General features: G+C 51.3%; 2 protein-coding genes across 11 annotated transcripts; one reads left to right on the top strand and one right to left on the bottom strand.

The window, feature by feature from the left end:
* Nucleotides 1-1,279: 1,279 nt before the first annotated feature.
* On the top strand, nucleotides 1,280-4,555 carry CUNH9orf16 (chromosome unknown C9orf16 homolog). 2 transcript variants are annotated; one of them, XM_027423816.2, is made up of 3 exons: nucleotides 1,280-1,469; nucleotides 3,919-4,029; nucleotides 4,112-4,555. In XM_027423816.2, the coding sequence occupies exons 1-3, from the start codon at nucleotides 1,391-1,393 to the stop codon at nucleotides 4,282-4,284; spliced, it is 363 nt and encodes a 120-aa protein (XP_027279617.1). In that variant the 5' UTR covers nucleotides 1,280-1,390; the 3' UTR covers nucleotides 4,285-4,555. The 2 variants fall into 2 exon arrangements, with proteins under 2 accessions (XP_027279617.1, XP_027279618.1); XM_027423817.2 differs by lacking the exon at nucleotides 3,919-4,029 and having other exon boundaries at nucleotides 1,282-1,469.
* Nucleotides 2,224-21,264, bottom strand: Ciz1 (CDKN1A interacting zinc finger protein 1). 9 transcript variants are annotated; one of them, XM_035446410.1, is made up of 18 exons: nucleotides 21,146-21,264; nucleotides 20,306-20,465; nucleotides 19,948-20,063; nucleotides 18,201-18,272; nucleotides 16,579-16,808; nucleotides 13,643-13,736; nucleotides 13,420-13,522; nucleotides 12,348-12,835; nucleotides 11,991-12,112; nucleotides 11,070-11,267; nucleotides 9,554-9,678; nucleotides 8,212-8,299; nucleotides 7,659-7,772; nucleotides 7,359-7,508; nucleotides 6,346-6,415; nucleotides 6,071-6,192; nucleotides 5,622-5,786; nucleotides 2,224-2,578 (listed from the first exon to the last, which is right to left on the bottom strand). In XM_035446410.1, exons 2-18 carry the CDS (start codon nucleotides 20,458-20,460, stop codon nucleotides 2,558-2,560), a joined length of 2,433 nt encoding a protein of 810 aa, XP_035302301.1. In that variant the 5' UTR covers nucleotides 20,461-20,465; nucleotides 21,146-21,264; the 3' UTR covers nucleotides 2,224-2,557. The 9 variants fall into 9 exon arrangements, with proteins under 9 accessions (XP_035302301.1, XP_027279614.1, XP_027279615.1 ...); XM_027423813.2 differs by lacking the exon at nucleotides 2,224-2,578 and having other exon boundaries at nucleotides 5,420-5,786; XM_027423814.2 differs by lacking the exon at nucleotides 2,224-2,578 and having other exon boundaries at nucleotides 5,420-5,786; nucleotides 13,643-13,721.
* Between the last annotated feature and the right edge of the window lie 310 nt (nucleotides 21,265-21,574).

The following is a 21,574-nucleotide window of genomic DNA, read 5'->3' as shown; positions in this document are numbered from 1 at the left end:
TGCACTGTATGTTCCCTCTCTCTAGCCTAGATCTAGTTTCTTGTGTTGGACTAAAGAAGTCAGTTTCCCATAACCTTTGCTGCTGTTGGTCTCTTCAAATCAAACTCTATGGCACAAATAGGGCTTTGTTTCCTCTTCCTGCTAATGCAGATATGAGTTTCCCATTGGCATTGAACAGGTTGCAATACATGGCCAGTTACAGCGGTATGCATGTACTCTCTTCCAGTTCCAGATTGAATTAGTTTGAATTAGCTTTGTGGTGTCCATGGGGTTGTGCTCCCTCTGGGGTTCTGGGGAAGAATCCACTTTCCTGCCTTTCCCAGATTAAGCCCCTATGCTGAGAATAGCCTGCACTCAGGACTAGCCAGGTGACACCAGGAACAAGCTGCTGGTGCCAAGGGGTCTCCTGGCTATTACAGATAGAGGAGTCCTGGTAAGTGAGCTTCCCTGAGACACCACCCTGACTCTGAGCTGGACTCAGGATTACACTTCTGAGTGCAATCTACAAGTGATTTTGGCTGGTGACTTTGTATGGGCCGCCTTTTCCCACCCAGTGCGTGGAGTGGGGAATGCCCCAAGCAGGGCTTTATCATGAAGCCTTCTCTGATGGACAGTGTCAAGCAGGGCCACTTAGCACAGACTTTCCGTGGCCCCGAGGGCACCTACAGCAGGATACAGCAAACCCTTTCCATACTGGGAAAGTGACATAGTCCTTGAGAAGGACCTCACACTCCTCTCCAATGCATGTCCTCCCTGTTTGTTGGCACGGGTCAAACACATTGGGTCTATATCTACTATCCAGGCTGGAATTTGGTCTGATCTCCACCCGTTAAGTGTAGCCTTTGAGAGCCTTAAGAGAAGTGATGGGAACAAGACTGGCCAAGATAGGACGAGGTCGTGGGTAATCTAGGCTGCACCTCAGGGAGATGGGAAGAATGCGGATTCCCGGGGACTGGGGAGGAGCGGTGCTGAGAACAGAGTTCTCTAGGCAGCCTTTGAAACCGCCTGTCTGATTCTGACCACGCAGAGGAGCGGAAACAGCAGGACGGAATCAAATAGAAGTCTCAAGCTCTAGCGGGCCAGGGTCTTTACTGCCTGGCTCGCTCCGTTGATCGCCGGGTGGGGGACAGGAGCGGAGAGGGACGCCGTTCGGAAGCGAGAGGAGGAGCCCGAGAGCGGACGGGAGCGGAGCCCTGCTTGAGGGCGTGGTTTGAGAGGATTCGGGGCGGGGTTCTGGGCGGGGCTCTGGGCGGCCCCGGTGCGCCGCTGCGTTCCACCCTTCCGGCACGGCGTTCCATCAGCTGCTTGCACCTTCCGCCTAGCTCCCGCTTTCCGCGCGGCGGTCGCTGAGTTTCATCTTTCCGTGGCCTCTGCGGCGCCCGAGCCCGCAATGTCGGGCCCCAACGGGGACCTAGGCATGCCGGCGGATGCGGGCGCGGAAGGCGAGAATGACAGCTTCGGGGAAGCAGGTGACCTGGGCGAGGGAGGGTGCTGCTGAAGTGACCTCTGCTTTGCTCGGGGTGCTGTCCTGGAATGGGGCCGGGATGGAGGCTGTGTAAGGGACTGAAGAGCCGTCCCACCCCTCCCCTGGGTGGTTCTGGAGTTGTCCCCACAGCCACCTCGGAGGCAATGGCGAGCACTAGTGAACGCATCCCTGGACGCCGCAATACTGGGGAACTGTCGCTAAGCAGCCCAGGTTACATATGGGGAAACTGAGGCGGCTTCAGACACGCTTTATCGGTTTGGGATTTGTTTCAGCCACTTTCTTCGCTGAAGGGGAGCAGGTTCTGCTTGGCCCTGCAGGTGTTGGCCTGGTGGGCGCCCCATATGCTGAGTCAGCACCCAGCCACCTGGCTTTGCTGGTGTGACCCGCTTACCAAGGACTGTGTTGGGCGCACAGCACTGCGGAAGGACTTCAGGGGAAGGGTCAGTCCACAGACTCCCTTTGCACGTTTTGGAGCCTCAGTTTTCCCATCTGCAATATCGGGTACATTGGTGTCTACTGTTTGGAGATGTGTCTGGATTAAAGGGAAAATGGGATGACTGTTCCCATTTGTTCCAGCATACAAGTTCCTTCTGAAAGTGGATAGATAGTCACACACACACACACACACACACACACACACACACACACACACACACACATTTCAAGTCTGGTCCTTACCCAGTGGGCAGGACTTGTGCAGTAAGAATGGAGTATGCTTTTGTTCTGTTATAAAAGCTTTATTGAGCTGTATGTCACACAATAGAGTTTACCATTTAAACAGTACAGTTCTGCAGACTTTCATATATTCACAGCATATCCATTATCACAACAGTTTTAGAATATTTTCATCACCCAGGTTCTGCTCTTAATGAAGGCTGCCTTCCAACTGGAGGCAGGTTGGGTCATTAGGCTTACAGTGGGCAGCCATGGTGGGGACATCATGAGGGGACCTGGTGAGGGGGCAGTGTAACACTGAGTAGACAGAGGGAGGAGGCTATCTGACCCAGGACAGGAGCAATGGTTGGGAGGTACTCTTGACATAGATGAAGCCTAGTCTGGAGACACCGCTTCTCACCTCACCGCTCTGCTAGCCTGCAAGACGTGGAAGGATGGATCATAACAGCTATGCATTAAATTCTTGCTGTGGCCAGACCCCAACTGAGCTCTTGGTGCACTGGAACCCTACCTCGGTGTTCCCTACTGCAATAAGGAGTTGCTGGGGTACAGCAGATCTGGAACTAAAACCTAAGGGTCTCTGACCTTCAGGTCTGAGTTTTGGCCCTGTCACCAAGTAGCTATGAGAAGCTGTTCTGGTTCCTTCTTTCTTAGGCTTCAGTTTCTCAATCTGTGCCATGAGGGATGGACTTTAAGACCCAGCAGTCTTCAGAGGCTCTATCCTCCTTGAGGGATGCCTTCTCTGGGAACCATCCCCCAAAGGCAGGCACGTTTGCAATCATATCCCAGACACCCTCCCTGGGCCTTTTTCTTAAATCCACCAGCTACTTCCCCACTGGTCCCAAGCTGGCAGCTAAGTGTTTCTGAGTCATGGGCTGGCTCAGAACTGTGTCCCGCAGTGGGCACAGACCCAGACCTTGGGTCCTAAAGGACATAGCATTGCCAAGAGGCATGTCAGAAGCTGATGTAGAGGAAAATAGGAAAGACTTCTCAGAGGGGGGAAGACTCCAAGGAGGAGGTATTTTGAGCTGGTCCTTGAAGGGCTGTTGTCGATGAATTCTAGATGGTAGACAGTTGAGCAAGAGCAGGGACTGGAAAGTCAGAGCTTCATTCATTCATCCATTCACTCATTCATTCAGTAAGTACTTATCTGTGTTGTCGAGGGCACTGGGGAAACAGCAGAGAACACAAGACCCGTCACCTCTCCCAGATCTTTCTAGTTGAGTGTGAGGTTGAGTACAGGCCAGCACCCAGATAGTCACAGTAGTGACTCCTGATGGGAAAACTGTGGAAGGTGGTGTCTAGAGGACCAGGACAAAGGCCTGATCCAGGGTGGGACGGCCTTGGTGATATCCATACCAAAACTTGAAATAAGTGGAATTCATCCCAGAGGGAAAGACAAGCAGGGCACCCAGTGTATTCAGAGGACCCGAGATAGGCTGAGCAGGTAGGAGGGGAGATGGGGATCAAGAGGGAAGTAGGGGCTGGGTCTGCTTCAGGGCCCAGAAGCTGCGGGGCACTATTGGGAAGGCAGAGAGAGCCACAAAAGGGCTGGAGGTCACATGCCTAGCACAGAGCCTTTGACTGCCCAGCTCTGGAACCTGGGTTCTGACTTCTAGGTAGCTGTGGAAGGAAACACAGAGGAAGCTTGGCATATGATAGGGCCACCAGCCAGGACACTGGCAGATTGCCCCAGCACCACACTAACCCTACAAAAAAGATGTGCTAAAGATGATTTGACACTTTGCCTCTTGTAGTACCTGTTAATTTCCTGCATGATGACACTGAGAATAAGAAAGTTGTGAGCTGGGACATTGGGTGCACTTGTCTGTCAGCCCTAAGGAGACACTGGACCTTTCCTCTCAAGGGTGAGCTGGGACACTGGGTGCACTGTGTCTGTCAGCCCTAAGGAGACACTGGACCTTTCCTTTGTCTTTTCCCTCCTCCCAGAGTATGCTGCCATCAACTCCATGTTGGATCAGATCAATTCTTGTCTGGACCACCTGGAGGAGAAGAACGACCACCTCCATGCCCGCCTCCAGGAATTGCTGGAGTCCAACCGACAGACACGACTGGAATTCCAGCAACAGCTTGGGGAGGCCCCCAGTGATGCCAGCCCCTAGGTGCCAGGAGCCCCCAACCGGGCCCCACCCTTGCCTCTCTAGGCCATGTTCTGGCCTGGGTAGATGCTACCTGGCTTAGACTCCATCTCAGGTACTGGCCTTCAGATCCCCCAGTGGGTCTACCAGCCTGGACCAGGCCCCACTGCCCATCATCCCTTCTGGAGCCAGGCGTGGTCCTACAACTCATTCACTTGTCTGCCTGCCCAGCTCCAGTCTCTTTCCCCTCCACCCAGGATATAGTGTCCATATTAAAGAGGCCTCCCACACCATTGCCCCTCTCTCATCTCTTTGTGCCAGGAAAAGGACACCATTAGCCACTGGAGGGCTATGTGACAGGGCTGGGGTTCTTAGTCACAGTTCATTTCTGATCCAGGGGATACAGGCAAGGCCAGAGCTTCCTCCCTACCTGGTATGTAGCAGCTGCTTCCCCGCCTGGCTGAGACAGACACACTGTGTGACTATTGGATACATTCAGTCTCTTTGGGCACTAGGGCCTTTCACCATGATAAACACCCCTAGGATCTGATGGCAAACCTTGGCAGCTTCCACTCTAGCTATAGTCTTCCCAGCTGGCACTAAAAGCCAGGCTGTCTTACCTCTAAGGGTCATTTCTTTAAATGAGAGAACAACAGGGCTAAGGCTGGGCTCCTTCACCTACTCATCTGACTCCAGATTAGGAGGCTGTGCTCTCTTGGCAAACCAAGAGCTAACCCTCAGCAGCAAGGACCACCGCCCCCTCAATCCTAACTCCACGTCTGACTGGCTTTTGTAAGGTGCAGCTGTACAGAGACCAACACAAGGACCAAGATTTTACACCTAGGGTGAAGTCCTTTCTGTTTGCCAGTCTGACTTTTGGCAAGTCACATGACCCTGCTAAGGCCTCAGTTTATCTGCAACTTGGGAATAGGAACAAGGCCATCTGCTAGGGTCACCAGCCATAAGGATTTTCTCTCAAGTTGCCTTTCTAACCACGATACACTAAGAGGAAAACTGAGGCTCAGAGAAGATCAGTGCCTTGTAGTCCTATCCCAGAGACCCTGCATCTCAGGGAGCCTGATTTTGGCTTCCCTGGTCCTCCACCACACTGTGTCCAGAGAGACTAGGTGCCCTCCCCATACCCACCCCGACACAGTGCTGGTGGGGACTGCAAAGCCAGACAACACTTTATTGAATTTTGGGTAAAAACACCAACCATGTGAACTTTTCCACAGAGACACCTAGGAAGCATCAACAGATTGGGACCCAGTCAGGCTAGGTGGCCACAGCGCCCTCTATCAGGTTTTGAGGCGAGTTGAGCGCCGAAGGGGAAGAGGGGGGCTGGGGAATCCAGGCTTCACCTTGCTCGGTATTTTCGCTGTGTCCTGGGTACTGGGCTGGCTGAGTGGGCGGCCACTGCCGCTGCTAGAGGTGAACAGCGCAGTCAAAGCATTTCGGGCGTTGATCGCACACCTGCGGCTCATGGGCCTGGTGGCAGGGCTGGGGTTCTTGGCTGCTTTGTATTTCTGGATACAAAAGTTTTCAAGTTAGGTGCAGCCTACAGGCACTCCTGGCTGGCAGCTTCCCAACTTGGGCCAAAACAGTAATCATCTGTTGTGTGACCCTATGTGAAGCTCTTAGCCTCTCTAGGCTCTGGAGTCACCCCCACCCAGACCCCCAACACACACACGCGCACACACACACAAAGGACATAACCAAAGAGCCAAGCCTAGATCTCTCCCTGCTGTGGGAGTATGCCAGTTTGAACAGAGGTTGTGTCCCTGGGCAGGACAGTCAGATGGACACTCACCTGCAGGTTCTCAAAGTGGGCCAGGGACTTGCAGTGAGAGAGCCGTAATCCTGAGTTACTGTCATAGAACTTGTGACAGACACGGCAGACATAGCCCATCACGGGCACCAGGAAGTCCACACCTGAGGGACAGACAGCAGGGGCTGCATACTCAGGTCCCCCTAAACAGCTGGGTGACACACCTTCTCTAGGTGGGAGAAGAGAAAAGCACCAGGGTTGGGCTGCCTGACTGGAGAGCTGTGACTGAGATTGGAGGGCTTAGCTTGGGGTCTTACCATATGCCGTGTTGGGGCTGTAAGTCTCTGGGCCCTTCCATTCCTCTAAAGATGTATCTCTTGATCTCACCTGGAGAGGGAATGAAGGCTCAGATATGGTGCCTCAGGCCCCACCCAAACACATGTCAGGGGCCTGCAGTGTGCCCTTAAGTCTCCAGAGCATAAGCCATCCCCTTGGCTTACAGCTCGTTGAGGGTGGCCTTCTCTAAGCTGTGGTACACGCGGGCCCTGACTATGTTGTGGGTTTCAGTTAGCTCCTTCTTCCGAGCCAAAATACCCCTTCCTTTCTTAGGCTGCTTTTTTAATGCATTTGAGTGTGTGGGGGTGTGTGTACCCAAGGCTAGTACTTGTCAAATCTCCAGAACTGGAGACAAAGGCATTTATGAGCAACCTGACATGGGTGTGGGGAATTGAGCCCAGGTCCCCTGGGAGAACAGCATAGCTTTTCACCACTGTCCTTCCTGCCCCCCTCCCCCCAGTCAGGGTCTTGGTATATAGTCCATGATAGAGCTCTCAATTTTCCTGCTTAAGCCTCCTTCGTGCTGGAGCCTCTATTGCCCCCTCCCCCTTCTACTGGAGAGTGAATCTAGGGTTTTGCACATGCTAGGCAAGCACTCTACCACTGGGCTATAGTTCCTAGTCCTCTGCCTTCCCCTCCCTACCCCTAATCCACCTGCATTTCTTTTACTTTGTCCAGAAAAAGCATGAAAATCTTATACAAAGCCTCACAGGACTGCAGACAGTCTGCTATAGCATGCCTTCTGCGTCTGGCTAAACACCGTTCCCTCTGCCCTCCCTTCCCAACACAGTCAGTATCTCAGCCAGCCCTAAAGCCCTTGCAAACTTCACCTGTCACTTAATAGCCACCCCTGTGCCTATTTCCATGGCCATGTGACACAGCCCATAACTGTGTCATGCATTTAGTGCCTATAAATGCCAGCAGTGTCTGCATCCCTCAAGGAGCAGGAAAGCCCCTCTGGCTCCAGCAGCCTCGAACAGCCCACCCCACATACCTGCTTGCAGAATTCCTCCTCAGCCTCAATCTCTTCCTCTTCCTCATCCTCTTCATCTTCTTCTTGATCACTCTCAAAGCAACCAACAGCATCCACTGTGATGAAGTGGTCCTCCTCTGGGCTGGTTGTTTCCTTTTCAAGTGTCTTCAGCTGCCCAAGGCACGGGCAAGGGGCCTAGGTCAGCTATGGGCAGCTGAGGTACCACACTGCTGAGGGTTCTAGGTCCTCTACCTGCTCTATGATGGGGGGGGGGGAAGCTTCATGCTATACTCAGGTGCAGGGGTGGCGGTGGGGAGTTACCTCCTTGGCCTTATCTTTGTGTCCCTGGGACTTCACATGCTCCACAAACTTTCGAGGGGTCTTGAAATAACGGTTGCATATGGTGCAGAAGGGTCTCAGGGATTGTTTGGCGATCTGGGGAAAGGAAGGCAGGCTATGAGGTACATTGTAGCATTCCCCCCCAGATACAAGCTACCTATAGTGGCCCAATGAGACCTCACCTGTCAAACCTGCGGGCCCAGCTCAGCTCCGCCCCCGCAACGGGACATACAAAATCACTTTTCTTCAGTATGTGGGATGGTAGGCGGCAACACAGGATAGGAGGGATGATAGCCACTAAAGACATCCCAGTAGGCTAGTGGCTGAATAGCAGGGTGAGCTAGTACCTACACTCAACAGATGGGCAAAGTAAAGCCCAAAGAGGAACATGACTGACTCACCAGAAGCCGAATGAATGACAGTCACATGGAGACAAAGAGACTTTACCTCGCACTCCCACCCTGGACCACCTCCCCCATCTGGCTTGGCTGTGGCACTCATGGGTGCCTTTTCAGCATGTGAGTGGCTCTCGCACCTTGTGTTCCTGTGTCCTGCGGTGCTGGATCAGGTCTCCCATGTAGTACACCTGGCAGGTGTTGCACCAGCGTTTTGGAGGAGGCTCTCTGAATGATGACAATAAAAACAAGCAGGGCATGATGCTATACTCTCCTAGAGTGCCCCCGAGATGTAATGCAGTTTGGAAGCGAGGGTATGGGCCAGCCTACGGTGCCTTCTTGAGGGGCCAGGCTTCTAGTCACAGCATCAAAAAGATGAAGGAAAGAACAGCGATTCCTGACTCCTCTGAATGAGAGCTAACAGACATGTGCTCTCTGTCCAACAGGCAAAAAGCTGAGCAACTGTGAGTCTCTGCTGTCTCCTCATCCTCAGTGGAACCCCCCAACCATTGACTCAGACACTGTCCAGCCTGAGAAAGGCTTTCATTTGTCTTCAACAGCGTTTACTGTAATTCTAAGTAAGTCAACTCTGAGATCTCACTACGCAGCTGGCTTTAAACTCTTGATCTTAGCTGGCCATGGTGGCTCACACCTTTAATCCCAGCACTTGGGAGGCAGAGGCAGGCGGATCTCTGTGAGTTCCAGGAGAGCCTGGTCTACACAGAGAAACCTTGTCTTGAAAAACCACCACCAACAATAAAAACCTCTTGATCCTACTGCCTCAGCCTCCCAAGTGCTGGGATCACAGGTGCGGGTCACCACAGCTGGCTTTGTTGTTGACACTCCTAAGTTAGCCAGGTTCCTGGATTCTCCTGAAAAGCTGGGCACTCTGGCAACCACAGAGGCAGCCGTCCCAGGAGATACAGCCCTTATCTTCCAGGTCCCAAGTCTATATGGTTCACTTTCTCCAACAACATTTCCCAGCCCTGCAGGCTTGTGACACCCCACTGGGGCCAGGCAGCTCCTATAGCTTCCCACCCAGCCTTGTCACTCCAAGTGCTAGTTCCAGACTCCAGGGTGGACATTTCAGACCAACCACATCCCCTGTGACAACGGAAGGAAAATGGAAGGAGCATTCAAGATTCAAGGTCTAACCCCAGGGCACAAGATGACCTGATCCTTGCCATTGTGATTCTGTGGTTGGGGCCAGCACACAGACCAAAGGAGCAGGGCTCTGTGCCATAACCCCCCTGACCACAGGGGGGTCACACTAGTCTTACCTGGAAGGACCCTTGGGATGCTGTCACTACACCCCTAATCAGGCCGCTTTATGGATAGGGGAAACTGGGGCCCAAGCTTACAGAATCAATGGCATGCAGAGCAATGCTTAATCCCTGGGCAGACCTCAAAGACAGTATACTAAGGGCCTGGCCTGTGAGGCTTCCTGCCCTACAACATGAGCCTCTGCCAGCCTCTCCTTACTCTGTCTCTCTCTCCAGGATGTCTCGAGGCATGGGCAGCAGGGACAGCAGGCAGGTCTGGCTCGAGTGCTGCATTTCCCCAAGCCGCTGTTGGTGCTGAGCGTCTGACATGTGGTCCTGAAACTCCTGCAGCATGAAGGAACCAGAGGTGGCCATGAGCCACAGCCATAGGGAGGACAACTCCAAGCATCACAGCTGCCCTGCATCTCTGATCCTCCTGACTGTTTCTCCCGAAGGTCCTGCCAGCATGTGCCACCATAACAGGCTTTGTTTTACAAAGCTCAGTGTGGGCCATGGCAGGGATGGGAATACACATCCATTTCCAGGAGTGCTTCAATAATAAGAGACATGGCTCTAAATGGTCATGCTCAGATAAGGACCACTGTCACAAGTAACAATGGCTATTGGAAATAAGTAAAAGCATTAAAAAAAAACTGGGGGGTGGGGTGGGGTGGAGAAATGGCTCAGAGGTGAAGAGTACTGGCTGCTCTTCCTGAGGACCTGGGTTTGGTCCCCAGAAACCACATGGTAGTTCACAACCATGTGTAACTCAAGTTGCAGGGGATCCGATGTCCTCTTCTGAGGGCACTGGACTCATGTGATGCAGAGATTGACATATGGGCACAATACTCATACACATAAATAAAAATAAACATTAAAAAGTTTTGTTTTGTTAATTTAAAGATAGATATTGAGTTCTAGCTATATTGCCCAGGTCGAGCATGTGCTTACATGTCCCATTTCAACCTCCCAGGCAGGTAGGAGCAGCTGCAGGGAGCCCTGACAGTCCCAGCCAACACTACTATTCATTTATTTCTTTTTCTCCTCACATGTTAAGCAAGGCAGAACTATATCCTAATTATACTTTATTTTTTTTATTTTGAGACAGGCTCTCTTGCCAAGTTGACCAAGTTGCCCTTAAACTCATGATCTTCCTGTATAGTAAGAAATTACCAATACGGAGTCAGGTAGAAATATAAGGGTATTTAATAGGGAAAAGCCTTACTTACAGAGCGAACCAGCCAGCCGGTGGTAGTCTGTACAGCAAGAAGCAAAAGAGAAACCGAAACCGAAAACGCAGTCCCCCTACTCACTCTGACCACGCCCTCACAAGCCCTCAGGTACTCTTGTAGCCAGCCCCTAAGAAGGCGTGGCTACAGCTTCTCCTACATTCCTGCCTCAGCTTCCCAAGTGACTAGAATCAGCCCAGCTAAGACTATTGTTTTTAATGATGCACTTGCTTGGGCCAGACCTGGGCCCAGAGCTTCAATGTCAAGTGCTGAGCCCTAAGACGCAGTGAGGTAAGTTCTTGGCTATATGCACTGAACACAAGAGGGAAGGACACAAGAGTTGAATTTACTTCTGGAGACCTCGATGGTCAGTCAGATTTGAACCAAGTTTTCCTTGGCCCTAAAAACCTGCTCTGTCAGCTGATTAGGAAATATGTCTAAACAGATGGACAGTCACTGGGAAGTGTAGAGAAGGCAAGCCCGCCCCTGCTCCCCAGCCCTGAGTACCTGCTGGCTGCTGCAGCCGGCCTTGCAGATGTAGCAGAAGAACTGAAGGGTCTGCTTGGAGTGTGTGCTGGCGAGGGCAGCGGCAGCAGAGGTGGAGTCCCCAGGGCGAGGACCAGACGTGAGGGGTGTGGTGTTGAAAGCCCGGCTGTCGCTGCTCTGCAGGATGGTGACCTTCAGGGAGCCCCCGGCCCCCCATGTCTACAGTAGATTCAGAGGCAAGAGTCTACCATCTGGGTGTCGATGGTGTGCTAGCCCTGACAAGAAACTGACTGCCCAAACCACACAGAAACTACGGTAGCCAGGATTTGAACCTAGATGGAATGTGTGCACGCCCGTGTGAAAGTGAGCATACGAGCCTGTGTGTGTGTGTGTGTGTGTGTGTGTGTGTGTGTGTGTGCGTGCACGTGCACGCTTGTGCATGCGAGTCAGTGCCTGTCACTGTGTAAACCAAGCTGGCCCGAAACTCCCACAGATCATCCTGCCTCTGCCTCCGCCTCCCAAGGGCTGGTTTTAGATGTGCACCACCACTCCTAACCCAGCTCTGCCTAATTCTAAAGTCCACTCCATGCCACCCCTCACATAATGGATGTGAAACTGAGACCCAAGGAAGAAAAGAGACTGGCTGAAAGTTTAGTTATAAGGTAGAGTTGGGACCTGAGGTCCACAACGAGGCTTTTGCTAAGATACTCTTTGCACTAAAATGACATCACCACATTTGGGATTGGGAGCTCTAGCGTGGAGTGGCCAGACCAGAAAAGATTCTTATCACCAAAAGCACATCCAGATCTTAAGAAAAAAGGACACAAGAGCAGAGGAACTACTATGTGGCTCATCCATGCAGCCAGGCACAAGGCTGCTGTCCTCCTCACAAAGGGGACACAGGAATCCTTAGGCCACCACCACGTGCAGGCTTCTACGTACCCCAAGCATCTCTCTTGCTCTCTTTTCACACTCTCCCACGTCCAGGCCATCAGTGGATGCCTCCTGGCTCTTGTCTTCATTGCTTTGGGCACCTGCTGGCTCTGGCAAGACCTCCTCTGGTTCTGAAACAAGAGACGTGTTCCTTTCCCAGAGTGTGTCTACAAATTGGGGTCCAAGATCTAGATCTATGAGAGCTGGCTTCTCTATCCACAGCTATGACCCCGAAGTCCAAGATGGATGGTCCCAGATCTGAACTCTGGGCCCAACCCTGTCCCCAGTCAAGGCCAGACAGTGCCAGGTGGAGAAAGAAGGGTTGGGCAGGGCTGGATCTGGCCAGGAGCCCACACACTCACTCACCTCCCCCAGCTTCTGCAGCACCAGGTGACGGTTGCGGTTCTGTGGCACAGGCCAGAACTGACGCTTGCTCTGGTGGGGGAGCTGACCCCTGTGGCCAGGTCTGAGGCTGGTCCTGGGTCTTCTCTGATGTCTGTTCCTGCATCTGTCCTGAAGGCTGCTCCTGTGGCTGTGCTTGGGCGGGTACCTGTGGCTGTGTCTGTGGTTGGGCCTGCTTCTGCGGCTGTGGATGCACCTGTGGCTGTACCTGACTCTGCTGTGATGCTAAGTGCTCTGGAGAGGTCTGTGTCTGTGCCTGCTTCTGCAGCCTTGGCTGCACCTGGGCCTGGATCTGCAGAACTTGTGGCTGGAAATGTGGCAGGACTTGGGCTTCTGGTGGCTCAGGCAGCTGATCTGGGGTCTGTGTTTGCTTTGGTGCTGTCATCTGGATCTGGGGCTGGACTTTTGCTTGTGGCTGCCCTGTAGGCCCTTTCTCTGTGGACTCCTCTGAGCTAGGAAAGATCCAAAGATAATGAAAACAACAGGCATGGTGGTGGTGGTTCACGCTTTTGATCCTAGCCCTAGGGAGGCAGAGACAGAGGGGATTTCTTAAGAATTGGAGGGCAACCTAGTCTACATAGGGAGTTCTGGGTCAGCTAAGGCTGTCTCAAAAAAATAAACAGGCAAATCAAAAAAGATCAAAGCTGCATCTTTCAAGAGCTCTATGACCCCAGTTCCTAACCCCAGCTCTACTTACAATGGGGGATCAGGGACGTTTGAAAGCTATCCAGGCCTCTTTCACCTAAATAAACTCAGAGGCATTGACTTTCCACCTTGTAACATGTTTTGAATTAACTCTATAAACCAGGTCACCCATGGACTCTACAAAGCCCTGTTCCCTCGTAGCTGCCGACCCTGGTCTCTCTCTCTCTCTCTGTCTCTCTCTGTCTCTCTCTGTCTTTCTCTGTCTCTCTCTCTCTCTCTCTCACACACACACACACACACACACACACACACCCAAAGTGAGAGGCCAAGGCCTAACTTTACAGGAGTAAGCTCCAGGCCTGAGCCCCAGTATGTGGCCAGTATCACTCACCTTTTTGACCTCTTGGCTGGTGGTTCCGACGCCTCAAAGGTCTCAGGCTCAGGCACTGGGGTCTCATTCGCCATGCCATTTGGGCAGACTAGCAAATCTTGGTCTGCAGTAGAGACAAGTGAGGGAACCAAGTTCCAGGAGACGGCCAGCCCTGGCTCACCTGCCACCAAGACCTCCCCTGTCCCAGTGTCCCTTTTGCAGGACAGCAGCATCCGTCTCTCACCTTCAGGTGTGTCCATCTGGAGCTCCTGTGCTTCTTCAGACCCCTCTGTGGGGTCCTCCCTGTCTCCCAGAGGAACTGTCTGGGAAGAAGAGTCCTGCTTCTTTTTAGAATTTTGTAACCTCTACCTCACTTGCAAACACCCTCCTGCTCAAGGAGCTGAAGAACAGATGACCCGAAACACCTCAAGAGTCATTGTCTGAGGTGCCCATCTAGCTGCCTGACTGCCATATGAATCTGGGCTGTGACACACAAAATCTCTTGGATCCACTGGTCATCTAGACTTCCCACTCCCTGTTCCCTAAGGAGCCAGAGCAAGCCTTTGGCCTAAACCCTTCCAGGGCCTCATAGCCTTGGGATTCCCCTAATCCCAAACCTGGAACTGTCCACCCCTGCCCACTTTCATACCCTGGATCTCTGTCTCTCTTTTCCCCTTCTAGACGCCCCCACCAGCCTTCCTCCTACACAGAGCCTATCTCCATGCATCCTCACTGGCCAAGCCCCCAGCCTTCAAATGGAGCCTGAGAGTTTCTTGCAGGAAGCTCCAAAATACAGGTTAGGTCCAGACCCTTTTAATGGAGTTTCCCAGTTTTTTGTTATTGTTGTTTATTGAGACAGGGTCTCACTTATTCCCTAATTAATTGCTTTTGTGTAGCTGCATTAGTATCTCTTCAACCTACACCCAAGACCCACAGATAAGACAGAACCCCTAGGTGCCACTCATAGCCTCCCTCCCTCCTGCTGAGGCCTCTGGTGAAAACATATACCTACCCACATAGAAACTTGCCAGCTATTGCCCAGGAAGCCTGGAATCTGTGCCCACCTCAACTGCCCAGTCTGTCAGTTGTAGTTTTCCTATATGTAAAACAGTAGCACAGGTATGCCAAGACCCTGGTGTGCCTGCCAGGCCTAACCCCAAGGTAGAGGCTGAGCCCTTCTCCGGAGGGAAATACCTTCCTACAGATGTGGAACGACCAAAGCAATTAAGTAAGGAGTGTTGTTCGTGCCCTAAGAACACACCTGGGAGTGGACCTTGTGCCAAGAGCTGCAAGGACATGCAGGGAAAGAGCAGTATGCATGCATACTGGCGCTCCTACATGTGTGCAAGCAAAAGTATGTCCATGTTTTCCTCTGTAAATCTCAGAGTCTTCTGAACCACTGGACCCATTGCACCCACCAGGCAGCTGCTGGCCCCTTTAGATGCAGCTGTGTGAATACCATGCCCTCCAGGGACCCTACTTTTATTCTATGTATGAGGATTACACAATTTTGAAACTTTTAGACAGTGATACAATTCTTCTTTATTTTTTGCAGAATCCAGAGCCTCTTAACACCCCAAGCCTGTGTGTTACCATTGAGCCACACCCTCACACCTTAAAAGTAACATTCAGAGCTTCCTGTGCCAGGTTCAGGTAAACACTTGAAACTCGGAGTTTTAATTAAGGTGGGAAGCTTAATGACACAACAGATATTGAATATTTAGTGGGTTTTGTGGGGTTTTTGTTTGTTTGTTTGTTTGTTTAAGAACAAAAAGGGACATGGTGAAATATACTGGCAGTTTTAGGAACTTGGGAGGCTGAGGCAAAAGGATCGCTTAAGCCAAGACATCTGAGATCGGGTGGGAAGCATAGGGTGCATAGAGGTATTTAAAGTTTGGAAGGTAAGATCTGGTCTCTTAAAGAACAAACAAACAATCATCAAGAGACCTTACTTATTTATTTTTGGGTTTTTTTGAGACCAGGTTTCTCTGTGTATCCATGGCTGTCCTGCAGCTCAATCTGTAGACCAGGCTGGCCTTGAACTCACAGAGATCCGCCTGCCTCTTTCTCCTGAGTGGTGGGATTAAAGGTGAGTACCACCACCACTCAGCTCATTTATTTATTTACTTTCAATACAGGTCAAACTGGTAACTTTTTAAAATACTAGATTAATTAAAATGTTAGTAAATTTTTTCTTTATTTTACTCATTTTTGTTTGCCTGTTCTGGACAGCTGGCCTAGAACTCACAATGTAGCTAGAGATGATTTCTGAACCTTCTACACATCTCCAGAGTGCAGGGATTTTTTAGATGTACATTACTACCCCTGGCAGTAAAATTAACTTTATCTGTTCCTTTAACTTCTTTTTAAATTTTAAGGTCTGTCTACATAGCTCAGGATGGTCTGGAATGCCCAGCAATCTTCCACCTCCAACCTCTCAATGTTGGGGTATGGATGTCATCTTTTTAATGTGGTTATCAAAATTTTAACTCATATCCATGATTCATATTTTATTTCTACTAGCCATTGCTGATGTAAAGAGAAATAGCAATAAGGAGCAGTGAGATGTCTCAGCAGGTAAAGGCGTTTGACATCAAAATTAATAACCTGAGTTCTGTCTGTAGGACCATATGCTGGAAGGAGAAAACAGACCCACACAAGTTGTCCTTTGACCTCCACATGCCCACCTAGGCAGATGTAAAAATAAATAATAATGAAGAAGTAATAAAGAAGTTGCTTAGCCAGGCAGTGGTGGCGCACACCTTTAATCCCAGCCCTTGGGAGGCAGAAGCAAGCAGATCTCTGGGTTTGAGGCTAGCCTAGTCTATAGAGCTAGTTCCAGGACAGACAAGGCTACACAAAGAAACCTTCTCTTGAAAAAACAAAACAAAACAAAACAAAAAACCCAAAAAATTGTTTAAGAGAGAAACAGTACATAAATAATAACAAAGTGGTATTTGGGTATGGCTAAAGTCCCATCAAGGGCACAGAGGCATTTGAAGTTTGGGAGATGCTAGATACCTCCACCTTAATTTTACAGACAAGGACACTGAGGCACAAAACAGAGGGAGCATGACCTGCCCAAAGGCCAGGTGAGCCCAGGCACATAGAGCCAGGGTGACACTGAGGTACTTCTTCACTAACTCCTACCCCTGCTGCTCCACCCAAAGCACTACTCACCTTGAGATTGGGGGTGGTGGAAGTGGGGGTTCTTGCCTGTTTCTGGGAGTTCCTCCCTGAGTGGCTGAGCTGAGAAGGGTTCATTGGGACCCCAACAGGAGGAGGGCCCAGCAGGGACTGGCGGGTGGCCTGGGGAAAGAACTGTTGTAGATTTGGAGTGACCATCTGGGTGGGTGTAAGGCTGGGCGCTGCTAGACTTGGGGCTGCCATGTTGTAAGCACGGAGGTTGCCTGTGGGGAAGAAAAGGTGAGAAGAGAGGTCACACCATGGTCCCTCAAAGCATCATGGGAATATTAGAGATAATTTCCAAGCAGAGGGAAGGTAAAGCCAAGTTGGGGCCTGCTGTGGGCACTAGAGAGAAAGGACTCTAGAGAGAAAGGACTCAGGGGCATGAGGGGGTTCTGTTCCAGCTGTGTGTGTGTGAACTGCCCCAACTAGCCCTCAAACATACTGTAAGGCCCTTCAAGGGACCCAGCATAGGACCATAGGACAACCAGCAAGCTGTTGTTCAGTACTTTGTCCCCGATAAGCTTCTCTTTATCAATGAGAGGGAAGCCCCGTGTGAGACTCTCCTGTCACTGCATCAGCCCTCTAGCCTGCCAAGTACCAGGGCAGATGTGGCTGTTTATACAGATGACAAAACACAGACACAAAGCAGAGCAGTAGCTTGCCCAGGATTTCTGAGGGATACCCGCTAGCTCTGTCACCCCTCCTAACCATACCCTCCACATCCAAGACCAGGCTTTCCCTCTCCTGAAGACACTTCACCCTCCCCAGGATCTTTCTAGAGCTAACTGACTTCATCCCCTGTCCAAAATTTCCTACAGTTCCCCATTCAGTAAGGAAGCCAGTTCCTTCTAGAGCAAGGTCTGGCCCCGCCACCTCCTTATATGCCTCACATTGAGCTCTAGGGACATGTCCTTGTGCAGTCCTTCGATCTCCCTGCCTCTGGGCCTTTGTACATACTGCCCCCTCTGTGGAAGCTGTTGTACTCCACCAGTTCCCAGAAAACTTCAGACCTCCCTTTAAGTCTTTCCTATTTCCACTTCAGGAGGCCTTCGGTGATATCTGTGTCCATAGAGACCTCTATCCTAGGACCAGCCATCTTATTTCCTGCTACATCCCCTCCGTCTCAGCTCCTTTTATCCAGGGAAGGCCCTGAGCGTAGCTGGCATCCATGCTGAGATTCAGGGGCAATGCAGGGCAACACAGGCTTAAAGGCACAGGTCAGTTGTGCTGAGAGCTGAGATCAAGCCCAGACTACAGCACTAGCTCTGGGACCTTGAGTAGACTGGTTTCCCAGGACTCAAAGTTATGAACTAGTGCATCTGATAGACAGGTACAACAAAGACATATACAGGGTTGCAGAGAGCCACCCAGCTCCCATAAACAACAAGATGAAAGACAGAGTGCTCTCAAACAGAAATGGACAAAGGACATGGACAGGTCACAAAATGAAAAGCAAATGTTTAATAGATAAGTGTAAAAATATTTTAGCTGCACTAGCATGTGGAAATGTGAATTAAGACATTCAAGACACAGCTTTAGCCTTTGCAAACCAACTCAGTAAATTACATGTTCAGATACATTTATATAGGAATATATAAAAAAGCACAGAATACCCAATGCTGCCGTGGGCATGGTGAGGCCGGCACTGTCATACGTGGCTGGTGGCACTGCAAACTGGTCCAGTCCTTAGGAAAGTAATTTGGCAATACTTATCAAAAGCCATCAAACATCCATCCCCCAACTCAGTTATTCTATGTTGGGAATCTAATATGAGAAAACAGTCCCAAATGTCATGTTCCTCCCAATGGTATTCAGGATAGGAAAGAGAAAAAGAGGAAGGAGGGGAAAGGACATATAATTGAGGTTTCCATAAGGGCATATCTCTCTAGTGAAAAATTAAAACTATCATAAATATCCTGATTGAACCAGAATACTGGCTGGGTGTGGCAGCTCACACTTATAATCTGAGCCCTTGCAGGACAAGGTAGGAAGACTACTGTGAGTTCAAGACCACCCTGACTACCACACTAAGTTCCAGGATAGCCTGGGCTACAGAGTGAGATCTTGTCTCAAAGCAAGGCCAAATAGAGCAGCATATACTTTTAATCCCAGAAGTAGCACAGCAGTGGCAGGTGGATCTCTGTAAATTTGAGGCCAGCCTGGTCTACAGAGTGAGTTCGAGGCCATCCAGGGTTACAGAGTAAGACCCTGTCTCACACAAACAAACCAAAAAAATTCTAGCACTGCAAAATAAAAATTAAATAAAACATGACTTAGACCCTCTCTTGTATTAATCATAGTAATCACATCCAACTTCCCAAGCTCCTTCCTAGAGAAAAAAAAAAAAAAAAACTAAAAGTATACCAAAATACTGGTTGGTGACTCTCCCAGAAATGAGTGAACGTTTTCCTACCACTGGGTTTTTTTGTTTGTTTTCAATGACTATTTCAGTATTTATTTTAAATTTTAATTCATGTGTATGTGTGTGTGTAGGTCATATATAGGAGGATGGCCTCCGGGGCCAGATAAGTGACAGATCCCCTGGAGCTGGAGTTATAGGCATTGTGAGTTGCCTTGTGTGAGTACTGCACCCTAACTTGGGTCCTCTGGAAGAACAGCAAGAACTCCCAACCACTGAGCTATCTTTCCATCCCCTTTGGGTTTTTTTTGTTGTTGTTGCTGTTGTTTTCCTATTTTAACACATTATTTCCACTATGACAAGCATGACTTTTAAAATGGAAAAAGAAAAGGTGGCATATATATGCATACATGGTGACCCACTATGGGATTTTTCTCTCTCCAATTATCCAAGCATCATCTGAAAGTCAGCTTGGAGGGCTGTCCTGGTAGGGCTGTCAAGTGAGGGCCATCTAACTAGCTTCTACCTGTGCTGTACGACAGGCACAGGATCCCTCTTCCGGGCCTCAGGTTGCCATTGTTTTCATTTGTAGAGGGGGGTTATGGGTGTACTTCCCCTTAGGGTTATCAGTGGTCAGGAAGGACTTTGAAGAAGGGCTGAGATTCCTCCTGACACAGGGAAACTGAGGCAAGGGCATAGGCTTCACACTGGAAGCCAAAGACAGGGATTCATGGAGGCCCAGGCTCAGGTCTGGCAGGATGCCGAGTGACGAGTGACTCGGGACAAATACCATGTGATCTTCATGACAGTGGCCTATGCTGAGCACAGCCAGAAAAGCCAGTGCTGTAGCTTGGTAACTGTTCTCAGCAGAGTAGCTTGTGAACTTTCAACTCATAGAGCCCTGGTGGCCCATCCATATGAATGCTCTCAGAGTCTGTGTGTGAGTGGGGAAGTTTGAGTGGGACGTGGAGCAAACTGCAGACTGCTGGGAATTGCCATACCTTGCAACTGCTGCAGTAGCAAAGCTCTTTGCAGCATGGAGCCATTGAGCAGAGAGGCCGTATGGGCGGCCTGGAGATTCAGAAGCGGTTGCGGGGATGACTGCTGGGGGAGGCCCCTGTGTGATGGGAGCAGGGGGATCAGACGGTTGTTGGGAAAGCCATCCACTTGGAGACCCCTCACCTCCATTCTCTCCCTCTCTATGGCAGGTGAAGGATCCCCTTCAAGATGGGAACTGATGGCATTTAATAGTCAAACAAGGATGCCCCTGGGAGAGAAAACAGCTACTGGGAGCTGGTCTGTAAAACACAGGTCAGAGTGTCAGACTTTAGCCTCCATTCTCCTAAGTGGGAAACTCACCGGCTGACAGGCATGGGCAAGGGGGCCTGTGGTGGGGACTGCTGCAGCAGCTGTTGGAGCTGCAGTAATTGCTGCTGTTGCTGCAACTGCTGCTGCTGGAGCTGCTGCTGCTGCAGCTGCTGCAACTGTTGCTGCTGGAGTTGCTGGTTGAACATGGTAGCTGAGGGAAGGAAGGTAAGGTCAGGTCACCACTCTGGGTCAGTACAGCTCCCTGGGACACCCCTCCCAAAGCACCCACTCTAGCCCACAGATGCATACTGTAGGCTAGACTGCTCGGCTACACTCCCTGCCAAGAGCATGCCACTTTTGTACCGGGGTGCTTCCAGCTCTGGTCAGCTGCCAAGAACAGAATACACACAAGTGCTCTTGCTTTTAGACCTCTATCTTCACTCCCATCTCTTCAACTCTGGTGGTTCCACCCTTCCAACCTCCTACACCCCCCACTCCCGCCTCTCTCCCCACTCATCACTTCCTGGCGCCAGCACCTCCCCACTCACACCTCCCGGTTTTGGATTCCGCTGCCCTCTCCCTATGTTGTGTCAATGACATCAGCACCCACGCCCAGCTTTCCACGTAAATCCGTGAACCCTGGACAGGAAAATCTTCCTTCCGCTACAATACAACCCTACGTCCCTCCACCGCCCCTCATTCCTCCACCCCCTTCCCGCGCAGAAACATCCCACACCGGGCATCCGATCCCGTGGCCTCTCCTGTCCGCAAAGCCTGAAGCCTCCAAGCAAGTAAGCAGCCGCTACCCCTGCAGTCCACCCACCCTCCCTCCCCGGGGGCCCAACCCTCCACAGAGGCTGCCAGGGCGAGCGCCACGCAGGCTCCCCTAACCTCTCAGCTCCACGAAGGCGGAAAACGGGAAAGCCACGCGCGGACTTAGCAGCGCGGGCTCGCGGGCTCCTCGGAACCCGGCTGTGTCTTGGACACTCGGAAGGCCCGGCAGCTGGCCACTCCTGCGCACAGCGCCCTCTGCAGGCCCGGAGGCCTCGCCACGGCCTCCGCAGCCGTGGGAAACCCGACTTGGCGCGCGGGTCACGCCGCGGGGACTGCCGCCGCTCATCAGTAGCGAGAGCCGCGGTGGCTCCCAGGCGCTCGGAGGCCAGGGCAGCGCATGCTCCGGGTCCCCAGGCCTCGGCATCGGGAAGGGTGATTCCGAGCTCCCAGGGCCGACTGTTTATCCGGCAGGGGCATGGCGAGGACTTCTAGGAGGGTCAGTTCCCAACTGACTTCCCGAGGCCGCCACTGCCCGGCGATCCTGAG

The sequence above is a fragment of the Cricetulus griseus genome, chromosome 6, assembly GCF_003668045.3.
Source record: "Cricetulus griseus strain 17A/GY chromosome 6, alternate assembly CriGri-PICRH-1.0, whole genome shotgun sequence".
Lineage (NCBI taxonomy): Eukaryota > Metazoa > Chordata > Mammalia > Rodentia > Cricetidae > Cricetulus > Cricetulus griseus.
Note: the sequence above shows the minus strand (reverse complement) of the source record. Positions and strands in the feature narration are given on the sequence as shown.